The sequence below is a fragment of the Pseudophryne corroboree genome, chromosome 3 (genome assembly GCF_028390025.1).
Source record: "Pseudophryne corroboree isolate aPseCor3 chromosome 3, aPseCor3.hap2, whole genome shotgun sequence".
Taxonomy (NCBI): domain Eukaryota; kingdom Metazoa; phylum Chordata; class Amphibia; order Anura; family Myobatrachidae; genus Pseudophryne; species Pseudophryne corroboree.
The window spans coordinates 45,706,714-45,724,072 of record NC_086446.1 but is presented as its reverse complement, the minus strand read 5'-3'; the positions used below and the strand labels follow the sequence as shown (position 1 = coordinate 45,724,072).

The 17,359-nt window shown below is 45.5% G+C and overlaps 1 protein-coding gene across 3 annotated transcripts in view; it reads left to right on the top strand.

The window, feature by feature from the left end:
• LOC135054685 (oocyte zinc finger protein XlCOF22-like) overlaps positions 1–12,417 on the top strand; it is a 58,732-nt gene extending 46,315 nt beyond the window's left edge. The window contains exons 7-8 of one of the 3 annotated variants that reach the window (XM_063957947.1): positions 7,796–8,686; positions 8,769–12,417. In XM_063957947.1, coding sequence (XP_063814017.1) covers positions 7,796–8,686; positions 8,769–9,109 — 1,232 coding nt within the window. In that variant the 3' untranslated portion in view covers positions 9,110–12,417. Of the gene's footprint in view, positions 1–7,795 lie in introns of all 3 variants that reach the window. The other 2 variants (XM_063957945.1, XM_063957946.1) reach the window with 2 other exon arrangements.
• Positions 12,418–17,359: the final 4,942 nt, after the last annotated feature.

Below are 17,359 nucleotides of genomic sequence, written 5' to 3'. Positions count from 1 at the left end.
AAGGATAAGGTCTTGATTAGAAGGAGCTTGACTAAAAGATCCCAACTTGACTCCTCCTTTACAAGTCAGGATCTGGCGTTTCCCGAACGCACTGTGCAGGAGTTAATCTGGTGGCCCGCAGCCGCACAGTACAGACAAAGTCTCTCACGCATTCTTCTTGCCCGCTCTTCAGGAGTTAGGCGGGACCTATTTATCTGCATAGGCTCGTCAGAAGAAGGAGACTGGAACTGTACTGAAGGTACCATCCTTGATCTGCGTGGCTCACTCCGAGCGCGTTCATTATTGCGTTCGCGGATGCGAGAGTCCAACTTAATGCACAAGGAAATCAATTCAGACAATTGTACAGGAAGGTCGCGGGTCGCCAGTTCATCTTTGATCCGGTCAGAAAGTCCATGCCAGAAAGCTGCTACCAGAGCCTGATTATTCCACTGAATCTCTGCAGCCAACGTCTGGAACTGAATGACATATTGTCCCATACTACGGGTACCTTGACGAAGTTGAATCAGGTCAGCAGAAGCTGATGTTGCACGACCAGGCTCGTCAAAGATCCGTCTGAAGGTTGACACGAATTCTGTGTAGTTGTTAATCAGAGGGTCAGCACGTTCCCACAGAGGAGACACCCAGCTCAGAGCAGATCCAGAAAGTAAGGAGATGATGTAGGCAACCTTGGATCTTGGCGTGGGGAAATTATGTGACAACAACTCAAACTGGATTTCACATTGGTTGAGAAACCCACGACATAGCTTTGGACTGCCATCATACTTGCTTGGCACGGGCAGGTGCAGACGTGACACTGGAGCTGATGCAGTCGGCATAGAGGGGCTCACAGCACTGGCAGGTGCTGGAGTAACAGGAACAGTAGGAGTGAGTACACTAGGGAGGGATTGCTGTAGTGTATCTATCCGGGAGGACATCCCTTGCAGGAATTGAAACATCTGCTGCTGCGCAACCTCTTGACCATCCAGACGGGAGACCAGATTTTGCAAGGCCTCTGACCCCACACTCCGTCCACCATCCGAGTCCATCGATCCTGGACTTACTGTCAGATTATGTTTTGGCTGTGTCCCCGGAGGGGGCGCTAGTGGGTCAGTGGAGGTAGATGGGAGAAAACGAGGAGGCTGGATAACGTTCCTGCGCATGAGCGCAATGATATTTATTTAGCAGATGATAAAACAGAATGGCAGCAGAAATAATAATAACAAATGTAAATGTCAATCACACAGCGTAATAGCTGAAAGTCTATGGCAACAGAATGGAAGATGACTGGAGAAATAATAACCGGTAGGATGATAAACAGATGAAATGGTGCTTGTGAAGATGACTCTGGTTTGGAAACCAGTGCTGATTTAAAACATGAAACTCAGGCAATGAAATGTTGAATGGCAAACCTGGTAGCAGAGGCAGGAGTCTGACTATCCACAGTGCAAGTGGTGAAGCACTGACAGCAGCAAGCTGTATCACAGGTGGAGGAATGGAACACACCTGGAGTCAGTCTCAACTGCAAGGCTGAAGCACACAAGGTGGTGATGAGTGTGAAGCATGTTTGAAGTTTGCAGGTATTGCTGGGCCTTGAAGTTCCACGGAGCTGTGCAGATAACCAGGAGTACAAGTCTTTGGGTAGAGAGCCAGGAACACGGAGAAGACAGGAACAGATCCTTTCACATGGGTCGCAGGAGTGACACAAAGTCCAGGATGCCTGCAGACTGATCCTGCAGTCTCTTATGTACCCCTTGGTTCACAGGCATTGGTGGAGTGAGGGAAAGTGGGTGCGGCCAAGCACCGGATTGGCCGCTGTATACTGGTTGCTGTAACTGTCATGGCGGCGCCCATGCCGCGGCCTAGCGGGAACGCGGCGTGCTACACGCCCGCTGTCACAGGAGCGTTCCCAGGCCCGTGATGGTGTCCAAAGGCAGGGACACGGACGACAGGTGACCGCAGGGAGCCAAGACGGAGTCCGCAGCGGCGGACGGATGTCGGCTTGGTGAGTCGATTCCTGACAGCCAGTCTGTGGCATATTGGAAGAACCCAGCACAGGAAAAAGCTTGAATATCTGGTAGGGCCATTCCACCGAGGGTTTTCGGTTAGACCAAGCGTAAACGAGAAATTTTAGTTTTTTTGGATTACCATATGAATTTTATGAACGCTCTAGAACATATGGTAGTATCAGCTTTGGACATGGCAATCAGGAGCATCTGTATGCAATATGAGAGATTATGAGATATTACACTCTTAACAAGCGCAATTCTGCCTAGTAGTGAGAGAGGTAAGTGCATCCATTTCTGTAGTTGAGACAAAATAGATCGAATAATGGGGGAGAAATTTAGGCCATACAATTTTTTTTATCTTAGTAGGAATATGGATTTGAAAATATTTTAAGGAAGTGCGGGATGCATGAAATTGCGATAACGCAGACGATGAGAACTGACCCTTTGTGCGGGGGTACCCCAGCAGTGGATGAGGCAGATATCTGATAAACTTACCCTTTGTGTGGGGGTATTGGAGTTAAAGATATAACTCAGTGGCCTGTGAGAGTAGTAGGGGGATTGGCAGCTTCATGTGGTTACAGTTATCACGATTCCCAGCCGACATATGCAAGATGAAATATAATATAGGGAAAGATAAATGCCGTTGGCTGGCTATGAGAGTTGCAGAGAGTAGGAGGTAAGTATGGTGGTATAGCCCAACTCTCCAGGGTGCCTGGGCTGTCTCCAACCTCCACGGGGCGCAGGAGACATAGGGTATCTGAGGGAACTGAGCCAGGAATAGCTACTGGGCCCTCTGCCCAGGCTGCAGTCCAAAAGGCTGCTCAGGTCTTTGTAACAGTGCTATGGAGCGTGTGTATGAAAGCAGCTGTAGAACTGTGGAGGCAGGGGGCCACTCACCAGCTGGAAGCTATATGGAGAGAGCAGGGCACTAGTCCTCAGGCTCCGGGGGCAGCCATGCAGGAGGAAGCAAGATCCCAGGATGGCCATCTGCTGGGGGACACACCACTGCCGCAGTGTCTCCAGCAAGCCGCAGGTCCCCGTCGGGCTCTCTTCAGATAATCCGCCGATGGCCTCACTGGCAGGGATGCTCAGCGGGTGCCGTGGGTTCACTCGGTCCCTATTCTATGGCGAGCGGGAGCAATCCGTCATCCGCGGCATCCCTGGATGGCTACAGTCGCCGTTCCCGGATATCAAAGTCCCGGCTTTTAGAGGACAGGAGGGCTGCAACCTGCAGGAGTGAAGGAGTCGCTCCCCAGCTCCTCTGCACCTCTCTGCCTGGATCCGGAGGAGGCCAGGGGGAAGACAGGGGCTGTTAAAAGGTAATTGAGGTTAGAAAAAAGGGGTATATTAGAGGGGAATTTTGGGAGCTCGTAGGAAGCATGTCCTCCCTCAATCATCAGGCCATGCCCCCCCAGAGGACTGGTTTCTAAATCAGAAGATAAGCCATCAGCCTGATGGGGCGGGCCTCCACCTGCTGGATCCCAGGGTGGGAGGTCAATTTCTTCAATTTGCAAGAAGTGATATCTCTTGGTTATGCATTTGCTTTCAGGAAGCTCCCTCAAAGGTATTTTTTGTACCAGCCTGTCTCTGGTAGAGATGAAGGCCAGGGCTTTGCAAAAGGCAGTTCAGAAACTGCTTCAGTCAGGAGTAATCATTCCAGTTCCTTCTGCACAACAAGGACAGGGTTTTTACTCCAACCTGTTTCTAGTCCAGAAGATAAATGGGTTGTCCCGGCACATACTCAATCTCAAAGTGCTGAACAAGTATATTTGGGTGCCTCGTTTTCATATGGAGACTTTACGTTCCATCAATTTGGCCATGGAGCCAGGGTATTTTTTGGAATCCCTGGATATCCATTATACTTACCTACATGTTCCTATAGCCCAGTCCCATCAGCGCTATCTCAGGTTCACTATCCTCCAACAGCATTTTCAGTTCCAGGTCCTGCATTCCGGATTGGCCACAGCCCCCATAGTATTTTCCAAAACTATGGTGGTAATGGCAGCTTATCTCTGCCAGCAGGGGATAAGAATTTTTCCATACCTCAACGATATTTTACTCCTGGCACAGTCTCAGGACTTGCTTCTGCGTCATCTGCAACAGACAATAACATGTCTTCAGAAGCACGGGTGGCTCATAAATTGGGCGAAATCGTCTCTGGTTCCGTCAAAGTGGAGGACTCACTTGGGAGCTGTATTGGATTTGAGCCTCTGAACAAAATATCTAAAGTTCAGTCAATTATTCAAGAGCTGCTACATCAGAGGTTCTCAAACTCGGTCCTCGGGGGCCCACACAGTGCATGTTTTGCAATTTCTCCTCACAGAATAGCAAGTTAAATAATTGGCTCCACCTGTGGACCTTTTAAAATGTGTCAGTGAGTAATTAATACACCTGTGCACCTGCTGGGTTACCTGCAAAACATGCACTGTGTGGGCCCCAGAGGACCGAGTTTGAGAACCTCTGTGCTTCATAGTCGAAGGGTATCCATTCAAGCAGCAATGCGTGTGATGGGATTGAAGGTTTCAACATTCGACATGTTAGAGCAGGGGTGGCCAGACTTTTGGAGTCGGTGATCTACTTTGAAATCAGAAAAGCTTTTATCTACCTAGGCGGGATACTTGCGCGTGCCCAAAAAAGGGCGTGACATAACAAAAGGGGGCATGGTATAACACTAAATAACACATTGGCCACCACAGGTAAAAACCTCAAACACATATGCCCCCACAGTGCCAGATACACATATGCCCCCACAGTGCCAGATATGCCCCCACAGTGCCAGATACACATGCCCCTAGAGTGCCATGTGCCCACAGTGCCAGATATTCCCCCACAGTGCCAGATATGCCCCCACAGTGCCAGATACACATATGCCCCCACAGTGCCAGATACACACATGCCCCTACAGTGCCATGTGCCCACAGTGCCAGATATTCCCCCACAGTGCCAGATACACATACCCTCACAGTGCCAGATTCACACATGCCCCTACAGTGCCATGTGCCCACAGTGCCAGATATGCCCCACAGTGCCATATGCCCACACTAATATTACTTTATCTTACGCTGGCTGGCTTGAGTGCGTTCCCTCTGGCTGGATCCCCGCTGGCTGGCTGGATCCCCACCACTGCTGTCCTGCTGCTGCTGGCGCTGAGCTGACTGGATCAAACCAGATCTAGCAGGCGCACAGGATCCTCACATCGCGTTCCCAGTTGTGCATTGTGCGGGTGCGTGGCTGATGTCATGATGTCACCCACACAATGCATCAATGGGAACGCTCCAGACTCAGAGAGGCGGCAAGTCACACTTGGATCGCGATCTACCGGTGAGAGCTCCGCAAGCTACCGGTAGATTGCGTTCAACGTTTTGGCCGCCTCTGTGGTAGAGTATGCTCAGTTCCATTCGAGGCCTGTGCAACATCTAATCCTTACCAAATGGAATGGTTTTCATCAGACAATAAAAACGCAGACTATGGTCCTTACTCTGGAAGTAAGGAGGTTGTTAGCCTGGTAGCCTAGTGACTGCAGACATCCCATCTGGACAAAGGGAGACCCTTTTGGATCTCAGATTGGGAAATTCTGACAATGGATGACAGCCTACAGGGCTGGGGAGCAGTGTCAAGAAGGTCTAGTTTCCAGGGGCAGTGGACAAGGAAAAAAGTTGCCTGCCAATAAATATATTGGAACTTCGGGCCATATACATGGTGCTGATTCAGGCAAAGGACATCCTTCAGGGGAAACCAGTTCAGATCCGCTCGGACAATTCAACGGCATCATCGAGGAACTTGCAGCCAAAAACAATGAAGGAGGAAAGTCGCACATTAAAGTAGGCAGAACTTCATCATCCAGCCTTGTCCGTATTGTTTGTGACGGGAGTTCTAAATTGGGAAGCGTATTTTCTCAGTCGACACGCCATTCAGGCAAGCGAATGGGCGCTACACCCGGAGGTCTTCCAGACCCTGGTCGACAGGTGGAGGTTGCCGGAGATGGATCTCGTGGCGTCCCGTCAGAACAACAAAGTTCTCACATACGGGTCAAGAACAAAGGATCCCAGAGCGATCTTTGTGGATACCCTGTCAGTGAGATGGGACTTTCATCTGGCTTATGTGTTTCCTCCAATCACCCTAATACCCAGGGTGGTGAGAAAGATAAAGCAAGGAAAGGGTGCCGTGATACTAGTAGTTCCGGCTTGGCCCAGAAGGCATTGGTACATAGATCTGCAGAGAATGTCGATGGATGCCCCACTTTTGCTCCCTCAACGTCCAGATCTACTGATGCAGGGTTCTTGTTATCACAGACACCTGGAGCGACTGTCTATGACAATGTGGCTCTTGAGACCTCTATCCTGAAGTCAAGCGGATTCTCACAACAGGTAATTCAAACAATGCTCAGAGCAAGGGAACCTTCCTCAGCTCGCATTTATCACCAGAATATGGTAAGCCTATATTCAGTGGTGCAGTGAACGGAGATTTGACCCTAGGTCTTTCAGAGTTTCCAGGGTCATAGCATTCCTTCAGGCAGAAATGGATAAAGGTTTAAGGGTGGCTTCCTTGAGAGTGCAAGTATCAGCATTGACTGTATTCCAAAAGAAAATTGCCAACCTACAGGATATGCACACTTTATCCCAGGTAATGCTGCACATTCAACCTCCTTTTGTCCTCCTACAGTGCCTTGGGACTTAAGTGTAATCCTAAAGGCCCTTCAAGTTGCCCGATTTGAACCCCTTAAAAAAGTGGATCTTAAATGGTTGACAGCTAAAGTTCTCTTTCTACTGGCCCTGGCTTCAGCTAGAAGAGTTTTAGATTTAGGGGCATTGTTATGTGGTCCTCCATTTCTGATTATTTTTTTTATCCATATAGAGCAGTTCTCAGAACTAAATCTGGGCATCTTACTAAGGTGGTGTCTAAATTCCACCTTAACGAAGAAATTGTAGTCCCGGCTTTCCAGGGGCCGGGCCTTTCTGCATCGTTGGATGTACTCCGTGCCTAAAGGATCTACATAGATTGTATCAGTGCTATCAGAAAGACAGATTCTTTCTTTGTTCTCTACGGATTTCACAAGAGATGATAGCCTGCTGATAAGCAGACACTGGCGAGGTGGCTTCGGAAGACTATTTCAGAAGCATACTGATCAAGCTGATCTCCATGTGTCGGCTAATGTCTCTGCTCACTGTACTCATTAAGTTAGGTCCATCACGGGCAGCCAACGTGGTGCTTCAGCAGAACAGATATGTAAGGCAGGCACATGGTCTTCCATTAACACATTCATTAGACATTATGCCGTTGATACCGTTGCCTCTTAGGACGCTGAATTCGGGCGAAGGATTCTCCTGTCCAATCAGGAACGTCCCTACCACTGAATTGCTTTGGCACATCCCAATGTTATTCTGAGAACCCTGCCGGAGAAATATGCGTTATGGTAAGAACTCACTGTTGATAACGATATTTCTCCTAAGTCCACAGGTTCCACAGGGATCCCACCCTGAAGCACCTGATTTGAGGATCCTTTTACTCACTAACCTCTTCCTTTTTGTACGGAAAGGTGTCCATGTGAGTGTGTTCTTCTCGCCTGATTAGGGCTCTCTGATCCTCCTGCCTTGAGCTTTGAAAAACAACTGATTTGCCTGAGCCAGGAGGCGGGGTTATATGGATGGGCCCGTTGCATGCTGGGAGGCCGAAATACTTTCATCGTTATGTTGCAAATCCGCTGTCGCTTCTTTTCCCAATGTTATCCTGTGGATCCTGTGGACTTAGGAGAAATACCGTAATCAACTGTAAGTTCTTACCATAATGTATATATTTCCATATCTCTCCAGCAGATGGACAGAGGGGCAGGAATACCTCGGAGGGACATCTAACTTTGTTTCCAGATTTTAAATTAGAAGAGAAGAACATCACACGAGATTCTGCAGGAGAAAACCTTATTACCCCAATTATACATCCAGTACCTCATAGTGCAGATATATCATCTGATCCCTCTAACCATGAGGAGGGTAACATTAATTCAGATGTTGGTGCACATAGTGCAGCTCCTACAGATGCTACAGTCTGTCCCTCTTCTGAATTTGTTAAATCCTGTAATAATCAGTCAGTTTTTGTTAGACAGGAGAATCACACAAGTAAGAAACAATTTTCATGCTCTGAGTGTGGGAAATGTTTCAAATACAGAGCAAATTTTGTTGAACATCAGAGAAGTCACGCAAGTGAGAAGCCATTTCCATGCTCAGAATGTGGGAAATGTTTTACAAAGAAATCATCTCTTATTATGCATCACAGACTTCACACAGGTGAGAAGCCATTTCCATGCTCTGAGTATGGGAAATATTTCAAATATAGAGCAAATTTTGTTGAACATCAGAGAAGTCACACAGGTGAGAAGCCATTTCCATGCTCAGAATGTGGGAAATGTTTTACAAAGAAATCATCTCTTATTATGCATCACAGACTTCACACAGGTGAGAAGCCATTTCTATGCTCTGAGTGTGGGAAATGTTTCACACAGAAATCAGCCCTTGTTGTACATCAGAAAAGTCACACAGGTGAGAAGCTGTTTCCATGTTCTGAGTGTGGGAAATGTCTTGCACACAAATCAACTCTTCTTGCACATCTGAGAATTCATACAGGTGAGAAGCCATTTTCATGCCCTACATGCGGGAAATGTTTTACAAAGAAATGCAAAATTGTTGAGCATCAGAAATGTCACACAGGTGAGAAGCCATTTCAATGCTCTGAGTGTGGGAAATGTTATATGCGAAAATCAGCTCTTGTTGTACATCAGAAAAGTCACAGGTGAGAAGCCATTTTCATGTTCCAAGTGTGGGAAATGTTTTACACGTAAGTCAAGTCTTGTTACACATCTGAAAAATCACACAGATAAGAAACCATTTCCATGCTCTGAGTGTGGGAAATGTCTTGCACACAAATCAACTCTTCTTGCACATCTGAGAATTCACACAGGTGATAAGTCATTTTCATGCCGTAAATGCGGGAAATGTTTTACAGAGAAATCCAGTATTGTTAAGCATCAGAAATGTCACACAAGTGAGAAGCCATTTCCATGCTCTGAGTGTGGGAAATGTTATATGCGAAAATCAGCTCTTGTTGCACATCAGAAAATTCACACAAGATGAAAACCATATCGGTGATCTGACTGACATGAAAGAGTTTTGCAGAAATCTACCCTATTGTAAAAGTAATTGATAGTAATATGTACAGTTCTGTTAAAGAGTGAATTCTCAAATGTATATTAACATTACATAACGGTTTTGGAGGGCAATTCAAAACTTGAGTCTTTGCCATCCACAGACATAAGTGGAATGTTCGTCATCGACATAAGACTGGAACGTTGTAAGATCCACATGTATGGATCTTATTGCAGTCTCTTAGATGTTGGTGTCTGCTATATATTTTCACCACATTTTGGCCAAAGCCAAGGAATTGATTTGTGTTAACTGTGGTATTATTTCCATCCAAAAGTTGCGACAGGTATACAGCCAGCTCCAATTGAGGAGCCTGTCGATTTCTCTGGCTGAATGATGTGATAACAAACTCTTTCATCCCTGTGGGAGGCTGGACACAATAGGTATTGTGCGTGGTGTTAGGAGCCTGGGCATTTTAAAACTGAAGCCAACTCAAGCTCCTCATACACACAACGTTTCCTACCAACATCAGTTTTTCTTAGTGCTGGTGTTCCAGGATGCGCTCCAGCTAGTTTTGAGTGTGGCAGATTTTATGTTTTTTTGTTTTCTCTTTGGCTGATAGAGAGGTAGGTGGGTGAGTTCTTTCTCCTTCTCTACTACCTCCAGGGGCAAGGGGCCTTTATCTTGTCTCAAACATACCTTTCATGCCCAGAAAATAGGAAGAGAGTGTGTTGGATCTGATACAACACCACCCCCGTCCAGTGTGCCATAGTTGAGGCATGCCAGATTGGTCGGACAGCCAACCAGGCCCCGGATCAATACACAGACATTAGGCATACTGAGAAGAAGGACCATCAGGAAAAGCCCTTGGTGGAAGCTCATAGGTTATGCTTCAGGGTCAAATGGTTTGATTTCACATCAGACGCTTGGGTAAGAGACTTATGCATGGGTTTATTTTTTAGATCTTATTCTAGATCTACCAGTGTTTGGCTTTACAAGAGGTTATTCAAAAGTTGTCCCGATACCTTCCGGCACAGAGGTGGGAGGTTTTATTCAAACCTTTTCCTTGTTCAGTAGCCAGACGGGTAATTTTGGTAACTGCACTCGAGTCTTTACTAAGGTTTGATAACAGTAGTTTCTCCAGAGATTCTGTTAGATCATGTCATAGTAACAGAACAAGAATTTGTTTCCCATGGTTGGGTAATATATTGTTTAAAATCAAATATAGTTTTAGCTCAAAATAAGCTTTTCCTGGGCAGTGTGACTGATACCAGATTCAGGAGGGGTTTTCTTTCTGGGAAACAAGATTCCATTCTTACAAAAATGGCTCTTGAAAAAGAAGGCATGAAAGCATTGGGTGAAATGGTCTCCACCTATGAGGCAAATCCGTTCACCCAATTTCACTCTCAGAAGTTCCAGATAAAGATTTTATGGAAATGCTACAGGTCCCTATCCTCATCTGTAATCTCATCTCACCATTGAGTTCACTGTTGTAGACAGGTTATTCTTTTATGATGTCAGAACAATAGACCTTAATCTATGAAGTTGAGGGACAGCACAGGTTTCAGGGCAATTGGACGTTGGAGGAGCCTTCATTCCACATCAGTGTTCTGAAACTTTGAGCTGCCTTCAGTGCCCAAAGATCTCTTTACATAGACCTTTTCTTAGCTGAAGTCTACATAAAGGGTCAGCCAGTCTAAGTCAATTTAGACCAAGGGTGGTCAACCAGTTAGAGACAAAGAGACAAAAAATCCAGTTAGGTACATCAAAGAGCCGTCATCAAGCCAAAGGTACACGTGCAAAAAAGGGGTGTAGCCTTGTGCCTGCTAGACCATGCCCCGGTATAAAATACATTGAAAAGGCCACTTCCACATAAAATTATTGAAAAAGCCAGATTCACATAATATATTTCAGCTCCCCTATGTGTCACCCCAGCCAGCACCCTGCTGCATCACTCCAGCCAGCTCCCACATATGTCACTCCTGCTAGCACCCTCCTATGTCACACCAGCCAGTTCCCCGTGAGTCACTACTGCCATCACCCTACTGCATCACTCCAGCCATCCCTCCCATGTGTCACTCCTAGCACCCTTCTGTGTTACTCCAGCCAGCTCTCCCATGTGTCACTACTTCCAGCACCCTACTGTGTCACTCCAGCCAGTTACTACGTGTGTCACTCTTGCCACCACTTTCCTATGTCACCCCTGCTAGCTCCCTCGTGTCACTCCAGCCAGCTCCCCCTTGTATCACAACAGCCCCTACAACTCGTGACATTGCAGCAGCCTCTTATGTGTCCTCAGTTTACCTATATTATCCGGCTCCCTCAATTCTCAGTGCCCATAGTGCTGCTGTGTGTCTGGCTGGAGTGCAGCAGTTTCCGGATATATTGTGGTCATGTGATTTTGAGCGTTGGGGAGCCACATTTGAATAAAGAAAGCCTCATGGGGCTCAAGAGCCACTGGTTGGCCACCACTGATTTAGACCGTGCTATTGCAGTAGCATTTTTGAACCATCAGATGGGATACCAAGATTACCCAGACCATGGAGACATAAAGGACCTTCCTTTGGGTGGAGAAGAATGTGTGGACTCTCACCGCTTTGCATTTTCCCAGTGTGAGCACTGGGATGCTGACGATTTCTGCAGACAACCTACAATTGGGGGAATGGTCACTTCATCCAGATGTTTTCCAATAGATAGTGGACAATTGGGTTCAAACAGATATTGATATGATAGTCCAGAATGAACTTCAAAGAAATACATTACTGTGCCAGGACAAGGATCTGGAGTCAAAGTTTGTTGACATACTGATGGTCTTTTGGATTAATCCCCTTATTTATCATGCTGCAGAAGGTTCTGGAAAAGGTAAAGAGCATGGCATACTTGTTGCTCTAGAATAGATTTACTAATTGGTTACTGAAATACAAAATCATTTCAGATAATGTGAAAAAAACCGCAATGAATGCTAGGTGTCCTGCATCAGCCAAATGTACTGTAGGTTCCCATTTTAACCTTTAAGTTAGCACAACTTTACAGGAGGTTCTTGTTACAGGGTAAAAGTGGGGGGTCTCTGAAAGCTCAGATTTCAGCCATGTCAGTGGTTTTTTTTTCTATTTGTTTTTTTTAGCAGAAAAAGACTTTCGCACTTTTCAAGGCCAGTTCTGAACCTCTGTTTAAAGCCATTTTTTAAAGCTATCCCTCCAAGGAAAACGTTGTGATGCCCTTGTTATAGACAATGCTATTTTTACTGGTGGACTTGTGTAATTAAAGTTAAATAAATTTTGAGTTTCAGTTGATAACAATGTATCCGTGGCTTTATATTTCCATTGTCATCCATATATTTATTGGAAAAGTTGCCATAAAAAGTCGTCAATGTATTTGCCAGTTTTTGGCAAAGGGTCATCAAAGATGTTTGGTGAATTTATTTGGGAGTATATGACAAGTCTAGTCGTGGGGTATATATATGTGATAAGTAATGGTAATTTTTGTAAAATTGGATGACCCCTCCCCTAGTGAATGTGAAACTAGAGACATTTATAAACCTCGGATTGCTGTAGTTTAGGAATCATAGTTTAGAATACTCCACTAACAAATGACTCTATGGTCAGCTCATCCTCTTCTTTTTACATTTATGGTTTTGAACGGTGGGTTCTAGCTGTTAGTCCGTTCCCAAGTGCATCTTTCTTTTCCCTTTTGTTGTATGTTACCCGTGGTCATCCTTGGAATACTCTGAAGGTGAAGATGTTGATTTGTGCAGTAGAATGTGTTGCCAAGGAGCAACAGAGAGAGTTAAGTGATAGATTAAGGTGAAGCTGGAGGGGTTAACGTCGAAAACCTAAAAATGCCTGGATAAGATGTTTTGTGTGAAATGATGTTATGTTTCTCTTACGTCCTAGGGGATACTTGGAATCCATTTAGTACCATGGGGTATAGACAGGTCCACTGGGAGCCTTGGGTACTTCAAGAATTTGATAGTGTGTGCTGGCTCCTCCCTCTATGCCCATCCTACCAGACTCAGTTTAGAAAATGTGCCCGGAGGAGCCGGTCACGCTTCTGGAAGCTCTTGAAGTTTTCTGCATTTATTTTCTAAGTTTGTTATTTTCAGGCAAGACTGGATGGCACCAGCCTGCCTGCTTAGTGGGACAAAATTACCTCAGCCAGTATAAATAAGAACAGGAAGACCGCGCGCCATTGAAGGGGCGGGGCTTCACTATGAGTGGATACAGCAGCTGACAGGTGCCATTTTCCCTACTGCAGCTGACACAGACACTGACAGGGACGCACAGCTCCTCCGGATAGACTCCAGATTACCTCAGTGGTACCAGGGGGTCATTGCAGGGAGGGAGCGACGTATTAGTGTTCTAAGTCCCTAATCTAGGTACTTAGTCTGCGACCTGGCCAAGCTTGGCTTTAGCTATAGGGGCGCTGTGTGCTGGTTCCAAACCTCTGTGTGTCCCTGGAAGGGCTCTTTGTGGGTTAATTGTGCATTTAACCATTTCCTTTCTGTATAAGCTGTCACTATACAGTATGTCAGACAATGAGTGTGTTTCATGTAAGGCACAGTGTTCTTCCCCAGGGGGGGTCACTAGTGTGTACTCAGTGTAGTGTCCCTTCCCAGGCTAGTGGGGCTGAACCAGCGTGGCTGGACTCCATTGGGGGGAGGATCTCTTCAATTTCTACTAAGTTATCTCCGAACGAGAAAGAGACGCAATACTTAAGACAATCTATGACTGAGTTTCGGAAAAGAGACTCCATACTCAAATCAGCGTCTCAGTCCCCTGCCATTTGTCCGCAAAATGTACTTTGGCCCATGTCCTGCAGTCTGACTCTGATGATGAGAGGTCTGACATGGAGTTGGGTGAGGTGGACTCAGAGGTGGGGGAGGGTACTCTGTCACAAGGAATAGAGGCTCTCATAGAAGCTATCAGATAAGTTCTGAATATCCCTGATAAGGTGACAGAGAAGATTGAGGAATCTCATTTTAATATAAAGAAGTCTTCAGCCACTTTTCATGTGTCTAAGGAATTTAATACCCTGTTTGAAGAATCGTTGGTTAATCCAGATAAGAAATGTAAAATCCCTAAACGGTTGTTATCATCTTTTCCTTTTCTACCTGATAGGAAAAAATGGAAAAATCCACCAATAGTGGATGCATCGGTATTCAGGCTATCACGGAAAATTGTATTGCCTGTACCAGGTGCAGCCTCCCTAAAAGGTGCGGCTGATCATAAAATTGAGACTACGCTCATCTTTGTATACAGCTGCAGGGGTGACCCAGAGACGCACCATAGCATGTGGGTGGATTACGCGAGCAATTGCAAAATGGTCAAGAAACATTATTGAGGGGTTAGATACCTTGCATCAAGGGGAGATTATTTTGCTCCTGCAACATATACAGGACTCTGCAAACTTTATGGTGGAAGCCATAAAAGAGAGAGGCTTTCTTAATACACGTACTACAGCTATGGCAGTGTCAGCATGCAGGGGTTCATGGCTATGCCAGTGGACTGCGGATGCGGACTCCAGGAAAGGCGTGGAAGGCCTACCTTTCACAGGCGAGGCCTTATTTGGAGATGAACTCTACAAATGGCTCTCCAAAGTTACGGCAAGTAAGTCCACATACCTTCCTTCTGCAGCTCCCCCAGCGAGGAAGACCGCTTCAGTTCCCAACCTACAGTCCTTTTGGACAGCAAAATTTAGGGGCAAGTCCAACGGTTCCTCTGCCACAGCCAGAGCGGCTAGAGGTAAACCACGGAAACCTGCTACTACAGGTTCACAGGAACAGAGTTCAGGCTCTGCTTCCTCAAAACCTTCCCCATGATGGTGGACCGCAATGCCTGGAAGACTGTCAGGTGGGAGCCTGGCTAAAATTAATCAGTCACATATGGACAAGATCGTGCCAGGATCCTTGGGTCATAGACCTTATATCCCAGGGCTACAGACTGGAGTTCCGGGACCTCGCACCTCACAGATTCTTCATATCAGACTTACCAGTTTCAGAGAGGCAAGAATAACCTTACAGGATGCCATTCAAAAACTGTTACAGATCCAAGTCATTGTTCCAGTTCAACATCATCTACAAAACCAGGGTTACTATTCCAGCTTGTTTGTAGTGCCGAAGCTGGACGGTTCGGTAAGACCGACTCTGAACCTAAAGTCGTTGAACCCATCCTTAAAATTGTTCAGATTCAAGATGGAGTCTCTGAGAGCGGTGATCTCAGGTCTGGAGGAGGGGGAATTCCTAGTGTCTCTGGATATCAAGGATGCCTACATTCATATTCCGATCTGGCCGCTTCACCTGGCTTATCTACGCTTTGCACTGCAGGACTGTCACTATCAGTTTCAGGCCCTGCCATTTGGTCTCTCCACGGCACGGAGGGTATTCACCAAAGTGATGGCAGAGATGATGTTATTACTCCGCAAACAGGGAGTGAACATAATTCCGTACTTGGACAATCTTCTGATAAAGGCACTGTCCAGGGAACAACTATTGGAGAGCACTGCCCTCTCGACCAGACTACTTCTGGATAATAGGTGGATTCTGAATTTTCGAAAATCTCTCCTGGAACCAACGCAGAGGCTTCAGTTCCTGGGAATGATACTGGACACAGAATCTCAGAAAGTATTCCTTCCCTTGGAAAAGGCGATTGTAATCCAATTAATGGTTCGAGCTGTCTTGAAGCCGACTCGAATCTCAGTGCATCTCTGCATACGCCTTCTGGGGAAAATATTGGCTTCCTACGAAGCAATTCAGTACGGAAGGTTTCATGCAAGGCCCTTCCAGCTGGATCTGTTGGACAAATGGTCCGGATCGCATCTTCACATGCACCAGAGGATTCGTCTGTCCCCAAAAGCCAGGATCTCCCTCCTGTAGTGGCTATGAACGTCTCACCTTGTCGAGGTCTGCAGGTTCGGCCAGAATTGGATTCTACTAACCACAGATGCAAGCCTCAGAGCTTGTGGCGCAGTCACCCAGGGGGTACAGTTCCAGGGACAGTGGTCAAGTCAGGAAGTCATCCATCCAATAAACATCCTGGAACTTAGGGCTATATACAATAGGGTGGAGATAAAAAAAAATTTTCTTCAAGATATCGAATAATTTGGGCTGGCGAAAGTTGTTACATTGTGTGTGTATTTACTCCATATTTTAATTTTTTTGATCAACTCAAATCTTCAGGTGCCACAATGGTCCTAAAGATAACACATTTTTTTTAAAAAGAGTATCTTCATTATGGAGTTGTCATACCTAAGTCATCTCAAACTTCATATAGCTTGGGTGCTAAAAGTGTTAGCAAAAGTACAAATTGTAAGAAAAAAAATCTGGATACTTATTTATAAAATCTTTTTTTAGTGCCACAAAACAGCTAAAAATTGAGAAAATTGAATAAGTATAAGGAAAAAATAAAAAGCAAATATTTTTATTTATAGTAAAGGCTCAATCTCAAATTTTATTGTACTCTTGTTTCTAAATTCAAAAACCAAAAAACAACAATAACAAAACAACAAAATACTACTCTAAAGTAGAAAACATTAAAAGTTTAAAAAACACGCTAAGTTAAAATCAGATTTTTTGTTAAATTGAGGCATGATGTCTCCAGATTTCAACCTGGTTCTAATGTATCCATCTCTTTCGGGTTCACAGACTGCTGCGGCAGTCTCTGTTACTAAACGAACACATCGTTCTACCGCTTGCGTGTGACACAAAAATCTGGGGAATGTCAGTAGCTCATGTCGGTGATACATCTCTCGATATTTTCACGGCTGATTGGTGTAGCACTCGTGACCTATCATTTCGAAATGTTCCGAAGCATGAAAGTTCAGCTCAGGTACCTTGAATTTTCTGATTTGCTTCATAACTTTGTTCTCGTTTCTAATCTTTAAGATTTGGTGAAAAGACAGTTTTCTAATCGTCGCTCTGCTATCGGTTAGCATAGCTAGCAACATATTTTCGGGATGCGCGAAATATGCATTTCTCTGCATCACAGGATCTACAACTTTTTTCCAACTTTCATTAAGGTATCTGCTGAAGAAAATCAATTTCCACAGATGTCGGGGTCCATTCCAAACTTCTGGCAGCGTTTTGATTTCAAACCAAACTGGTGCGGATACTTTTACTATATAATTGGTTAGAATTACCAGATTCTCTGTTGGGTCATCAGTGCTAATAAACAAGCGAAGTATCCAACATGCAGTTGTCAGCCACCTTGAATGGGACATAGGGCCTAGTTGAAGATTAGACAAGTC